The sequence below is a fragment of the Amblyraja radiata genome, chromosome 29, assembly GCF_010909765.2.
Source record: "Amblyraja radiata isolate CabotCenter1 chromosome 29, sAmbRad1.1.pri, whole genome shotgun sequence".
NCBI lineage: Eukaryota > Metazoa > Chordata > Chondrichthyes > Rajiformes > Rajidae > Amblyraja > Amblyraja radiata.
Window position 1 is genome coordinate 22,392,979 of NC_045984.1, and position 15,338 is coordinate 22,408,316.

Consider the following 15,338-nt stretch of genomic DNA (forward strand, 5'->3'; position numbering starts at 1 on the left):
CATTATTGTATTTTATTAACTGTGGATAAGATGTAATGCACAAGAAATTCACAATAATGCTATCATCATATAATGGTGCTAAATGCCCTGTTTTGTGACTATTCATGACTTGTGTCTAACTCCATGAGCCATCCTCTTATACTCAAATTCTGAATGTAGCTTTTTCATATGCTTCTCTTTAGATCGCTCATGCATAATGTCTGGCTGAGTTGATTAATGTAGATGCATAAAATTGTGATGGTTGTAGAATTGTCATTCTCATGGGCATTCCTACCTCCTCAAATGATTAAAACTGATAATGAAAGCACTAAAGATAAAATACAAATATTACTTACAAATCATAATTTTTTAAATGTTTGACATCAATGTTTTTGGATAAGTAAAGTTAACAGCAGAAATTGTAAATATTTCATTGTTCATAAAAAAAGACTGTTACAATTTTGAAAACATTCTAGCTGAGGTAAAATATGAACAAATCAAACAATAGTATGTTGGGATGGCGATTGAACACAAAAGGATTCTATCTATTGAATACAAGATTATGACTACTTTACACTTGATTTCAACCAAATTGCTGTAGAACAATGAAAACTAGCAAGAAGTAGGTACTCAATTACGCCCAATGCTGGTATATGTGCATTGCTGTAGCAGCCATGTATATAAACCTGCTCCTGAAATTGGACTCCATTGAAGTTAATGGAACTGACTTGTGGAAGCAGAGAGAAGCACATACTGTAGCTTCTACTGCATTGCACTTTTAGTTCTAACAACCAAGGATGTTTTCCCATGGATTTAGACGTAATATCACCAGAAAGGTTTCATGGCGACATTTCATTATTCCACGAGCAAAATGATTCGTAAAGCTATAAAAAGGCTGATGATATCCTTTTAAACTGGACAGTAGAGAATATCAGATAGTCAAGGAGAATACTTTATCAATTGAAGGAGTTGACAATTTAATTTTAAATGAATTAATGTAACCAAACTATACTGTTATGCATTTATAGAAAATACTTTAAATGTAATACAGAATACTGTCATTAGGGGTGAAATTCCAAAATCTGAAACTGGAATTGTGTTTACCTCAAGTGGCATTTCTGGTTTTAACAGATTGTGTGAGATTTAGGTGACCATTTGCTCTTGGAGAGGCTTGGTCATTTAACTATAATTAAGTTTGCTGCCAGGCTTAAACAATTATTCAAAATTTTATCTCAAGACTGCAAGGGAAACCAGCAGCTGAAGGCAGACCAGGAGTTAAGTGCTTGTCAGAACAGTTTGTGGGCTGTCGGAAACAGGATTGCCTCTTCCAGGCACAACACTTGTCATTAAATGTCTTATCACATCCAATTCCCTAGGATGTGACTGCTAGTCCACACCATTATCTGATCAATTAGACTCTTCCGCTCTTCCTCTCACCACTTCTCCACCCAGGAAATTGATGAAGACAGGATAGTAGATGTGGACATTAGCAAGACTTTTGACAGGGTCCCACTTAATAAGCTGGTCCAGAAACTTAAAGCGCACGATGTCCAAGGGGATTTGGTGTACTAGATACAAAATGATTTTTCCCACTGGATGTCTCTGAGCAGTGGTGTGCCAGAATGATTTGTATGGGGATCTTTGTTGTTTGTCGTTGACTTAGATGAGAATGTAGCCGGTCTGATCAGCAAGTTTGTTAATGACACATAATTGGTGGAGTTATAGATAGCAAACAAGGAACTTGGATCAATACCAAGGAACATGGATCAATACAAAGGGCCATAGATCAGCTGGAATATTGAGCAGAACATTGGCAGATTAAATTCATTCCAGACAAGTGCGAGGTACTGCATTTTGGTACATCAAATACTAACAGGACATATACAGTAAATGGTGGGACCTTTGGTGAATTGATGTAACGAGAGATCCTGGGTTGCAAATTCAAAATTCCCGAAAAATATTAGCACTGGTGGATTGGGTAGTGAGGAAGGCATTTGACATGCTTGCCTTTATAAGCCAGTAAGGGTTAGAGCGTCATGTTACTGCTATTCAAAACATTAGAAAGAGCGTAGAAGAGATTCACCAGGGTTGTGCCTGGAAAGGAAGGCTTTTGTTGCAAGAAAAGATTGGATGGACTGGGTTTGCTCTCATTGGAACATAGGAGACTGAAGAATGATCTTACAAGATGATGAGGGGCATGGATAGAGTTGATAGCAAATAGTCTTTTTCCAAAGTCTAACATTAGAGAGCATTGTTTTAAGATGAGAGGGGAGAAATTTAAAGGTGATCTGAACAGTAGGTTTTGTACACAGAAGGTGGTAGTTATGTGGAACAAGCTGCCAGAGGAGTTGAAAAATGGTTTTGGCATTGAGAAAAAGAGTAGATGGATATGAGCGTAATGCGGACAAGTAGGATTAGCTTAGGCAGGCATAATGGTCAGCAGAGAGGAGTGCGGCTGAAGGAACTTGTTTCTGAGCTGTGCACCTCTGACACATTCATTGCTGTAATCAGACTAACATTACTCCCATTTGTTCCTCCTACCCCAACAATCATTCACATTCTCCAATACACTTATCTGTTTTTGCAGATGTCTGGCCCAATATATCTATCAGTTCTGTCAGTCAGGCTATTTCTGATTAGGACTTCTATTTTTATTTTTTTCATTGTTGAGTTCAATTTTGCAGGATATTTGGTAAAGCTGTCTTTCTGACAAATCATGACTTTATTACAAGATCAAAACCTCCTCCCTTTCCACTCCCCTCTCCTCCTCCCTCCAATATCACCTTCATCACTCTTTACCCCAATCCTATTTCAGAGAACCTTCTTCCATACCAAATGGAAAGCAGTATTAGTAGTTGCACTTGTTAATTTAAGCCTACAAAGCCTTTAGGTTATTCAAATGATTCTTGATTCTGGTATAACAAACGGGCAGGTTGAGGTTATAAATAAACTCAAAATATTAAAGAAGGTATAATATAACAAATTAAGTCAAAAATAAAGAATGAAATGGGTTATCCATAATATAATAAAGAACTACTCTACAACGAGTCAGTGGATAATTAGAGAAACTTTCTTTCTTTTAGTTCCATAATTATCAAATAGAAACAAAAGCATGTTGACTATGAAAGTGAAAACTGGCCTCGGTTTATTTAAATGAACATACAAAAAGTATTTCTAACTTGCCAATGATGTCCATGATAACTGACCTTGTGGTTTGTCCTACAATGTCAAGCCTTTGGTATTTTTTTAATCCATGTATTAATGTTTTGTAATTTATTTCATCATTGCATTCGCTTTGTGCAGGCTATGGTAAGTGCTTTATATGTGGTCTATTCTTGGTCTGATGAAGATCTGGTAGTGATGAACAATCAATGAACCAAAGTAAATTGAACTAAATCAGATAATGAAGTGTGCTATGAATCCCCATTGGCAATTGTTTAGTCACAACACTTGAGATTTACTGCAGCATAGTAATTCAGAGCCTAATACATTTTGGATGCTAAATTTCATAAACATAAATATATTGTTGCCAATATCTGATCCAAATTCTATTATAACAAAATGCTGAAAGTCTATTCTTTTAGAATAGAGCTAGAAAATGGTTCTCATGAAGCTACACATCGTTCAATGGAATTTTTTATTATTTGGTGAGCTATGAGATATAATGAACACATGATCTGACTTGAAGGAGGCTACACATTGAAACTTTTATTGTAAGAGGATCTATATCAAATTATATTTCTTGTTAATTGGATCATCTTGGTTCAGGGTTCATACACTACCAATTCTAGTTGCATCTTTTTTGCCATATTTTTTGTGTAAAATATTTTTGGATTAAATTGTATCAATACGGGCAGCAAAACTGCTTCAACAATGACTGAGCAAGTGCCAGTGAACCTGTTTAAATATACTGTTTAAATGTGATTTAAGTAATAGCAAATGTTAAAATTCATTATTTTAACTGCAAAATGTGTGTATGTTGTGATGTGCCAAATAATATTTGATTCCTGCTAGAACTTGTAGGAATCAAGACTGATCAAACCTTGCACCATCCATTGTTTCACCCACAATATTCTGCTGTGGTATACTTTCTAGAATGCAGTTCATTCCAGAAACTGTTAATTCAGATGTCCCTGGCACAAAGAACTGCTTCTGATGTTTGCACTCCAAAACAACAGTTTTTATAATTACTGAAATTGTCAAGAAGCATTCTTATTACAACTCCAGTTACCTTGGGTCTAGCCTCTTTTGAATTCTTCCCAATTTTTTAAAATAGTTAATAGAAATATATTCATATCCCAAATGCAGAATTATGAAAATGCCTCAATCTTCTGCCTCCAGGTTTCCTTTAGCTGATTACAGGAAAATGAGTCACTATTTCCATCTCTGGGTAATCCATTACATAACAGTACACCCGGTGTCATAGGTACCATGTTATTTTAAAAATCCATTGAACAAGATTATTTTATGCATTAATGTGAAATTGCAATACTTGATATAGAATTTTTTACACCTTTAAATGCATAACTTTGTTTTGTTGGCTCTATGATTCTGCTGTTTGTTCAATAAGCAGTGTTGCTTCCTGGTTGTGAACTAAGGGTGAGGATGGTAATTGGTTTCCCTATAATATTTTTATGTGTAATTCTAGCTATTAAAAATGTACTATTTGCCCAAAAAACATTTGCCGTGTATTATGCAGGTAATTTATCTCTTTATTTATTTAGTCTTTGGTGCAGTCAAGGAAAGCTGGTATTACCTCTGCATTGGCAACTCGTACTCTTAATGATGAAGAACTGGTAAGATGAGTTTCTACATCATTTTTTGCTAAATATTTTTGTTTTAAAGTTGTGATCTTTGAATAATGAATACAACTTTTTTTCAAGATATAGAAGGGCAATTAATCAGTTCAGTTGTTCTACTGGAAAAATAAATTATGTAGCACAAGAAAGGATTAAGAAGATGACAGAACTAAAAAAGTAATCGAGTGGGATGTTAAAATGTTACCTCGATAAAATCCTTTGCTTTCTTTGCACTTGACTGTTTCAATCCTCCCTGGTTGATCCTTCTGTCTTTGGACTAAAACTCGACTGTCTAAATGAGAATATGTACTAAGCCCCATGCATTCATGACCATGTGCTTGCTGACCAACACTGGTTTCTGATCTTGCATTGTCCCAGTTTTAACCTTCAGATGCTTGTTTTCAAATCTCTCCATGGCCACTTTTACCTTCCTTAACTGAAACTGCTTCTAATCCTAGGATCCCCCCGCTATCTAAACCTGCCCTCATGTGCACCTCTGATTCTAATCACAACCAAGAGCTTAATCTCTAGAATACCCTCTTTAAACACCTCAAAGTCTTTTCATCTTCTTATCATTCTCTCCTGCTCGAGAAACTACTATGAACTTACCTCTTTGATATCAATTTTTTTCACAGGATTTGTTTGATAACAATTCTGTGTGGTGCCATAAGATGCTTTACTCCTTTAAAGGGTCTTTAGAAATCAAATCATTGACTGTAACATATCTCACACCCAATCAGTTTCAAAGAAATAGACAGCCAATCTGCTACCAAGAGATGTCATTTACAAAACCTTTCAATGGTTCAATGGTACTTTATTGTCACATACACTTCGGTATAGTGAAATTTCTTTCTCATACAATTCAATAAATATTTTACTACACATAAGCACAGTCTTACTTAAATGCAAGAGTACACTGAGGTAGTACGCAAAAGTCGCCACACTTCAGGCACCATCTTGTATCTTTCAAGTTTCAAAGTCCTTAAAAATATAGAATTTAACTGGGCCTTAAAGGCCCAATGTCCTGGCGGTGGCACTGGGTGGGTGTTTCAAGAGTCGGCCAGGCTAGGCGCTGTGGTCGGTGACTTCCATGTTCTCCACCGCTGCTTCGCCGCTACATACTGCTGCAGGCTACGTCTGATCTGTGCACTCAACCTCTGTGGGAACTCCAGCGGCGTCTGATCCAAACGATCATCCGGCTGCTGCAGATCCTCTAGAGGCCCATTCCACCAACACATCTACGCAAGCACGTCATCCCGTGAACGCACCGAACCTTGTCTCCCACAGCTACCGCTCCAACTCAATGCCACAGAGTTTTTCCTACAGCCGAAGTCAGAGCACTCAGAATGCATTATTCAAAGAAATAGTTCGTATCTATTTAGAAATCCAATTTTTTTGGTGAACTATTGTAACCTATTTCATTTTGCATTGATTTTAATGATTTACTGTAAAACTCCAATAATTCTGTACTCTATTGTTCCGAAATGCTAGTGATTAAGCACGGCTCACCAGGGCACCATTTAAATTCCTTTAAACTCAGTAAGGCTCCTTTTCCAGTGGTCTCTAAAACGATCAGATTTGATGAAGAATGTATCATACTACAGTGCAACATTTTACAAAAAACTAATGGGTGTATTAATTGGGGTGATATCCAAAAATGCAGAAAATTAGCAAATCCAACACTTATGGGACAAGATGTAGGCAAATTCAACATGTAGATGGGCATTCTAGCTCAGCAAGCTTGAGATGAGCTGAGTCTTTTTCCACTATCATAGTTCCACTGTTGTATACCATTCTGAGGTGTTAAACAGAAAATTATTGTGGCATAATATGGATATTATTTTCAAGCTTCAGTGCTGGAAGTGAAATAGATTTTCAATATAAAGCAAGGGTAGCCAAACAATGTACTAGATTATCCCACCATGCATGAAGTTAATTGGTTTAATGTCATTATAGTGGAAGAATAGATGTGATGGAATGAAGATTATACTTCATTTGAAAGACTTTAGAAGTTCATTTCCCAGAGTTGGCATCAGATCACTCACTGCAACAGTTAAATTCTGGATCAAGCTAAGGTGAGGGTCTAGCTAAAACAACCAGGAGAAGAGATGAAGTTATTTTAATGCAGTACCGAAACAAAGTTTGGCACGATCTTTCATGCTGTAAAATGATTACTAAAGTGAATTTTTTTATTTGTTAGAAAAACCATGTTTACAAGAAGACCCTGCAAGCCTTAATCTACCCAATTTCTTGCACAACACCACACAATTTTGAAGTGTGGACAGCAACCACTCCCACCTATTGTTACGAATGTGAAGGCTTGTTGTGGGGGATTGCTCGCCAGGGAATGCGTTGCACTGAATGCGGGGTCAAATGTCACGAAAAGTGCCAGGATCTTCTCAATGCAGATTGTTTACAACGTAAGTTATTTGTATGGAAGCTTCCCTCATTTGGAGCTGCCTAATGCTTGATGTTCTTTGACTGGAGGTATTCAAATAGATGGATTGTCTGAATCAATAAATTTTTAGACGTACAACACAATGCAGGTGCATTTCATCTTAGTATTGTGAAGGTACTCCCAGGCAGTATGCCATGACATAGTTTTTAACCCAACTAAACTAAACAACTAAGTGTAATTCAAAGCTAAATGGAATATATATTAATGCTAACGGTTTGATGAGGCAGCTGTTTCTTTCTTGAGATAGAATATGTAGCTTCCACACAGGACTGCTGAGTAGTCCTTTATAGAATGTCATATTTATGTTGAAATTATTGCTGGGACACAAATTGCTTTTGGTAGATTAAAAAATATCAGCTGCTCTACTGTGCTAAATTGAAGGGTCAAACAGTAGTATGGAGTAAATAATATCATTATTTAAAAGTACAGATATTTATTGTTTATAAGAAATGGAAAGTGCAATTATTGAAATTGAGTTTGGAGAAAATTGACTACATTAATGAGTTATTTATTGACAATGGTGGCAATGATGGTTGATATCATTAATAACAGATACATTCTAGAAAAATCTATTGAAATGTCAAGATTGCATGTCCACAATATGGTCCTTTTTATGGATTTTCAGAATTACATGTTGCATGTTCCCTTCCTTGTGATCTAGCTTCCTGATGCCCTACACATTGCCTTTTGCATAATGCCAATCTACTAATGCACAATCTACTTGCACATGATTGTGTAGTGATAGCAAAAACGCTCATGTCATTCAGTGAATGTGCAGCTTAGTTTTCCGTAGACAAATATCCTGTTTTCTTCAATGAGAAAGATCAAGAGCTCATGACAAAACCCCTGGTCCAATCATTGGCACTGGTTGATCATGATCCAAGTGAGGGACAACAAATACCTCTAACAGCACCCATAGCAAGACAACTACTGACAAAAGATGACATTGTGGAACGTGTGCCCTATGTAAATGGCAATTGAGGCTCACCACCTCACAAACTACCCATCAGGTACCACCTTCTCCCATCAATGCAAGAATCTGGCGTTTCCACTTTTACTTCATCAGTCCTCCTGGAACCGACAAAAACAGAATAGAAACAAGTCATTGTCAATTCCAAGGGATTGCCTATGATGCAGAACTTGATAATCTTATTTAACCTTTGAATCAGATATATTTTCAACTCATTGTTTCCACTGATTGACATTGACAATGGGGGTAACTTGTTTGAAAAACCATGAATGCAAATCTGGACCTTATTAGTCTGAAACCATGTTTTGGTACATAAGTCTACAATGTTCCAAGTCAAGAGGTTCTATTACCTTCATTGTGCTTCTGTGCATTTATGATTCATTGATTATTCCCATTAAGGGAAAACACCATTCAATAAAATAAATCACCACTTCTCGCTAAATCAGTGATTGTAACTGATTTTACAAGTTGGACCATGTCATTATAGTGGAAGAATAGATGTGATGGAATGAAGATTATACTTCATTTGAATGATTAATGATTTAATTTTACATTATATTTAAAATATTTGTTAAATTTAATACCACTATCACCAATTTAATTTCAGGGGCTGCTGAAAAGAGTTCAAAACATGGAGCGGAGGATAGAACACAGAATATTATTATGGTTCTGAAAGATCGAATGAAAATCAGAGAGAGAAATAAGCCAGAAATCTTTGAACTTATCCAGGAGGTGTTTGCACTTGCAAAGTCAGGACACGTGCAACAGATGAAGGCGGTTAAGCAAAGTGTCCTGGATGGCACATCAAAATGGTCAGCAAAAATCAACATCACTGGTAGGCTTTTAAATTTAGTTGTCGGACACATCTTGACCATTTTTTTTATTTTCCCACTCGAGTAATAGACATTTTATCACAGTTAATAAATGTCCTTTGATATTATAGTTTTCCAAAAGTTGCAATATATTGCAGATTTAGTAAGTTCTGTTAACAATTGCAATGAAGAAAGTGTTAAGATTCATATTATTTGGATACAAAGTCTTTGCCTGCACTTACCTATTTTATTTTGCGTTCTTGGTCACGTCATTGGATTCATAACGGTTTCCAAACAAATTATGCAATAATTCTGCAGATGTCAGGAAAATAACAGATCAATGATTAAATGGATGGAAGATGATAACAGATAATTTTCTCTTCTCTCTGCTATTACTAGGATAGCTTAATTTCCTTCTGCATAACCAAATCTTGCCTTTTAGTTTATTTCCAGGCTATCAAGAACTCAACTGAAGATAATTTGGGTGTATTGTTAACAATTACCTTGTGAACTGCAAATACTGGTTTACACTGAAGATAGGCACAAAATGCTGGAGTGACTCAGCGGGTCAGGCATCTCTGGAGAAAAGGAATAGATGATGTTTAGGTCGAGACCTTCTTCAGACTGAGTCTGTATCACACTATCAGTCTGAAGAAGGGTTTTGACCCGAACCTCTACCTATTCCTTTTTTCCAGAGATGCTGCCTGACCCGCTGTGTAACTCCAGCATTTGGTGCCTATCTGCGAGTGTCGGTGTGGTCACTGTCACACTTGGCAGCGTTCCTGATGCCACATCAGATATACTGTGCATTAATACAATTAGTTCACACTTGCTGCCTTGGAAATCATGCTACAGGCAGCAACAAGGAGGAATGTCATCTATCTCTCTCTTTCTCCTTTAAGAAGCTCTTTAAGAATAATCTAGCGATAGTGAGAAGGCATTACCAAATGTGTTTCCATGACAGATCTGGCAGTCAGTGCCCTAAATTGTTATGGCAAGAATGTTGTTGTCATGCTGTCTGTTCACACTCTTCATTCCCATGACAGCACCGTCATTCCTTGCTCTACAATGCACTTCAAGTAATAACTTCAACATTTTTCACTCCAACTCACCTCAGTTTCATTATTTCTATTCCTATTTCTCCACCTGGCAGTTTACCTTTAGTTCACCGTTTTTAAAGTTTTTTTTAAGTCTCTCCATATTCTCACTACTTGCAACCTTTTAGCAGAAGGTTGGAGATGCTCTGCACGGTACAGCCATGTAAGAAGAGAAAGTATTCCAACAACAGGCAGGGAAGGGTTATTGTGGCAGCTAGCAATGGTGGAAGATGTTTTGTGCATGATTTATTTTCATACATAGTTCTCTGTCATGTGTGTCAGTTTATATATACTGGCTGACACGGTTAAGATACTTTGGCCAAGTTTGCCTCTCTTTCTGTCCTTTCCTCCTTTCATTTTATTGAACATGTGAAAGCTTCTCTGCCAATCTTCGGGAAGGTTCCTTGTCAATTTTTCTCGCTCATATTTGGATATTGGCACCACAAGTATTTCAGGAGCTAGGTTAGGAGAGGTGAATCACTGGGCATAAATCCAAAGGGAGCAAGGCACAGGGCTAGGATGTGACTGCACACTAGGTTTGCAAGTATTCACAGTTACGTAGATGTTTGCTCTCAGGCTGTCAGAGACGTCTGATTGCCGACCTTGTGAGGTGCTTGACTTTAACACTTCTCATGGCTGAGTGTGGAGCTTGAAGAACATCCTTTCCAACAATCTAGTATTCACAAAGTGGTCAGCTCCAGCATTACTGCAATTTATTCCTTTCCTCCCCTTTACCCATTCCATCTCCCCACTCTCCATGTCATAGAATCTCTCTTAATGGCCTTTACAGATGCGATGCAAGCTCTAAAGTCAAATGTAATGATTTTGGTAGTCACTATGAATGGGGTGTTGCAAAGTTTAATAATAATAATAATAATACATTTTATTTATAGGCGCCTTTCAAGAGTCTCAAGGACACCGTACAAAAATTTAGCAAGTAGAGGAAAAACATGTATGCGGAATGAAATAAATAGTAGAGACATGACTAGTACACAAATTAAAGACATAATTCAATTCAAAACACAATATGAGGCAATTCAAGCACAGATGAAAAGGGAGGGGGACGTGGGGCTAAGGATAGGCAGAGGTGAAGAGATGGGTCTTGAGGCGGGACTGGAAGATGGTGAGGGACACGGAATTGCGGATCAGTTGGGGGAGGGAGTTCCAGAGCCTGGGAGCTGCCCTGGAGAAGGCTCTGTCCCCAAAACTGCGGAGGTCGGATTTGTGGATGGAGAGGAGGCCGGCTGATGTGGATCTGAGGGACCGTGAGGGTTGGTAGGGGGAGAGGAGGTCAGTGAGATATGGGGGGGCCAGATGGTGGAGGGCTTTGTAGGTGAGGACCAGGATTTTGTAGGTGATCCAGTGGGAGATGGGAAGCCACTGGATGGCAATTCCACTTCCTCTAGGACCTCTCACAGCATTATTCTATCAGTCTGTGATAATTGTAGATTATGTCCACTATTGTAAATTTATCCCATATTCATAAGGACTTTGAACAGCCAAATAAAGCATTGTCTTTTTCTGAAGATTTGATATGAAAAGGCTCTATCTCTACTTGACATTGAGTTGGAGAAAGGAGAGCGGTAGAGAGCTGCAGACTCGTTCCAACACATCGTAGCACAGGAAATGCTAGAACATGGTGTCAGCGATATAATAACAAGGTTTACTAATATTATTAGAAATCCTAATGTCATTGAGCAGAACTGTTATCGAATTAGAAGATGGTTTGTTAAACGGGTTAATATTTAGAAGTTATGTCACAGGGTTGAGGGTCAACAATGGATTTAAAATATTTTAAAGTTTGAAAAATTTGCAAAATCATGGTTCATGGTGTGTAACATATTAACAATCATTATGAATTAATTAGTGCTTAGAAAGCAGACAAGATGTTTTCAGGTTGGCAGGATGCAGCTGGTTAATTGCCTTCAGGATTAGTGCTTGGATATTTGCTATCTATCTATCTATATTACTAAATCTCTGTTCTTGACCGCTTTTGGCCTTCTGTGCTGTGTTTTCCGAGAGAACGCCGCCACCTACGGCCGTCATTTTTGGCCACCTTGCTCAGAGCCCCAATTCGCCGCATGTGTGCCGAGGATTTTTCCAGTCGATGAAAAATGACGGAGATATTAATGTTTTTACAAAATTCCCCATTCTCTCTGCTGCCCCTGCTGGAGGGAGGGGGAGGGACTATAAAACCAGGAAGTGGTGTGCCTCAATCAGTCTCTCTTCAAGATGGAGCTCTGCCAATTAGTCTCTGTCACTCTGAGCTCTGAATGACACTGAACAAATCTCTTCACACCTGTGAGTAAGTACCCTTAATGTGGTTTGAAAATGAAAATATGGTTAGTTTGAAATAAAAGAGCACTGCCTGCAAATGGTTGTTTGGGGGGTTTGGGTTGAAGTAAAAAGGAACTCTCTTTCTCTCTCCCCTCCTCTCTCTCCCCACCTCTCTCTCTCCCTATCCCTCTCTCTTTCTCTCTCTCTCCCTATCCCTCTCTCTTTCTCTCTCTCTCCCTATCCCTCTCTCTTTCTCTCTCTCTCTCTCCCCACCTCTCTCCCCACCTCTCTCCCCCCCTCTCTCTCCCTCTCTCTCCCCAACTCTCTCCCCACCTCTCTCCCTCTCTCCCCATCCCCCCCCTCTCCTCTCCCCATCCCCCCCTCTCCCCTCCCCCTCTCTCCTCTCCCCCCCTCTCCTCCTCCCCCCCCTCCTCTGCCCCCCCCCCTCTCCCCCCCCCTCCCCTCGCCCCCTCCCCTCGCCCCTCCTCTCGCCCCCCCCCACTCCTCCCCCCTCCTCCTCCCCCCCTCTCCTCGCCCCCCCTCTCCTCTCCCCCCTCTCCTCTCCCCCCTCCTCCTCTCCCCCCCCTCTCCTCTCCCCCCTCTCCTCTCCCCCCCTCTTCTCTCCCCTCTCCACTCTCCCCTCTCCCCTCTCCCCTCTCCCCTCTCCCCTCTCCCCTCTCCCCTCTCTCCCCCTCCCCCTCCCTCTCCCCCTCCACCCCCCCCCCCCTCCCCCCCCTCCCCCTCTCCCTCCCCCCTTCCCCTCCCCCTCCCTCCCCCTCTCTCCCCCCCTCCCCCTCTCTCCCCCTCTCTCCCCCCTCCCCCTCTCTCCCCCCCTCCCCCTCGCTCCCTCCCTCTCCCTCTCTCCCTCTCTCCCCCTCTCTCTCTCTCCCCCCCCCGCTCCCCCTCTCCCCCTCTCTCCTCCCCCCTCTCTCCCCCTCTCTCCTCCCCCCTCCCCCTCTCTCCCCCCTCTCTCTCTCCCCTCCATCCTCTCTCCCTCCCTCCCCTAAATCCCCTCCCCTCCCCTCCACACCCCCTACCCTCTTCCCTCCCCCTCCCTGCTCCCCACCTCTCCCCCTCACCCCCCTCTCATCACCCCCTCTCCCCCCCCTCACTCTCACCCCTCTCTCTCCTCCCCTCCTCTCCTTTCCCCCGTCACCCACCCTTCCTCTTCTCCTCCTCTCCACCCCCTCTCCCTCTTGCCCCTCTCTCTGTTTCTGTCTCTCTCTCTGTCTTTGCCCCTTCTCTCTCTGCCCTCACTCTCTACCCCCCCCCCCCCTCTCTAGATGTGACTGCAAGTTGGGGGCTATGCGTCAGTAGATAGTGTGGTTATGGGGTAAAAGGAGCAAATTAATAATATTAATATAATATCAAGGGGGGTAATTAGCGTGAGTGCGGGGGGGATAGTTAGTGTGTGTGATGCTGCATGCCGCCTCCCCCCCCCCCCCCCCCACAACCGCACGTTGGGGGAACAGACCCAACGGGTCTGCACTTGGTCTAGTCTTTTTATAAATGAGAGGAGTGTATAAATGGGAATATTCAAACTTGCTGATGATAAGTAAGCTAACGGCAGGTAAGCTTGGGAAGATTTTTCAACATGTTGACAAATGTCCTCGAGAGCCCCGAGTACCGACGAGTGGCCATTAATGCAATGGCCCTGTCCCATGGTACGAGTTCTTTCCACGAGCTCTCCCGAGTTTGCCCTGATTCAAACTCGAAGATTTACGGTAATGGCCGCTCGTCGGTACTCGGGGCTCTCGTGGACATTTTTCAACATGTTGAAAAAATCTTCACGAGTCTTCCCGAGCTTACCTGCCATTAGCGAGTCTTCCAGAGTACCTGCCGTTAGTGTTACGAGCCGCTAAGAGACGTCCCCGAGCTCCGACGTACCCGCTACGTTCATTCTTCGTGCTTACCACGAGTTAGATTTTTTTTTAAACTTGGGAGAGCTCTTGGAATGAACTCACACTGTGGGACAGGGCCATTAATCTCCGAGTCCGAATCAGGGCAAACTCGGGAGAGCTCTTGGAATAAACTCGTACCGTGGGGCAGGGCCATTACATCGAATAAAAATCTTGACCTTGTCCATATCCCATGAGTGAATAATGATTTAGGTTGAGTCCTGGGAGAGTGGGGTTGACCCTTGAGGAAAGATTGAATAGAATGGTGCTATATTCCCTTGAGTTAGTGGAGAGGTAATTTCATTGAAATTCTTCAATGTCTTGACGAAATGGATGCCGAGGATATGTTTCCTTTGTCTTTTGTTAATGACTGCATTAATATTGCAGATTTAGTGTTGCAATAAGACTGTTCCAATGTAACAAATACTTAAAGGTCTCTGGAAGGAACAGCCACAGATTGGATTTAAACCAATGATTCCAAATGGATCAGCTAGAAATTATCCATTAATAGAATCAGTTTCAGGACTGATACACTTCATGCAGTCAATCGCAATATCCTGAATTCAATTGGCAGTAGTGAGATCTATAGCAAGACATTTTGCTACTTAATGTAACTCCTCAAGGGGAATTGATTTCAATGAGGATTTTAGATCTGCAGAGAACAGAGGTTGGTTTTTTAAATTGTGCATATTATGTCTTTATTCATCTATGTTTAAGTACTTCCTAATTTGAGTTTTTTATATCATTAGTTTAAAGAAATCAGCATCTAGTTTAGTTGAGTATAAGCATCAGGACCACGTGAGTAATTGTGGGCAGCAGGTCCTGCCAGCAAGGTCAGGCCTATTATCTCATGCTCTTTAAATCTGAGACAATATATTTCCATAGTAGCGTGAAATCTGATTATCTAATAAAACAACTTATTATCTCTCATAGATTATTTAAGCATATTGAGCTTTGGGGCATTTCTCATATGTCTCTTGCTGTGTCCTGATGTGATTCTAATCAGATGATGTAAATAATATCAACCATAAATGGACTATGTAGATAC

At 40.5% G+C, this 15,338-nt stretch overlaps 1 protein-coding gene across 10 annotated transcripts in view; it reads left to right on the forward strand.

The window, feature by feature from the left end:
- Positions 1–15,338, forward strand: part of unc13a (unc-13 homolog A) — a 169,306-nt gene that overhangs the window by 92,516 nt on the left and 61,452 nt on the right. For all 10 annotated transcript variants that reach the window (XM_033046858.1, XM_033046865.1, XM_033046856.1 and 7 more), the window contains 4 exons: positions 3,283–3,288; positions 4,704–4,775; positions 6,979–7,198; positions 8,814–9,041. In XM_033046858.1, the coding sequence (XP_032902749.1) occupies positions 3,283–3,288; positions 4,704–4,775; positions 6,979–7,198; positions 8,814–9,041 (526 nt within the window). The remainder of the gene's footprint in view (positions 1–3,282; positions 3,289–4,703; positions 4,776–6,978; positions 7,199–8,813; positions 9,042–15,338) is intronic.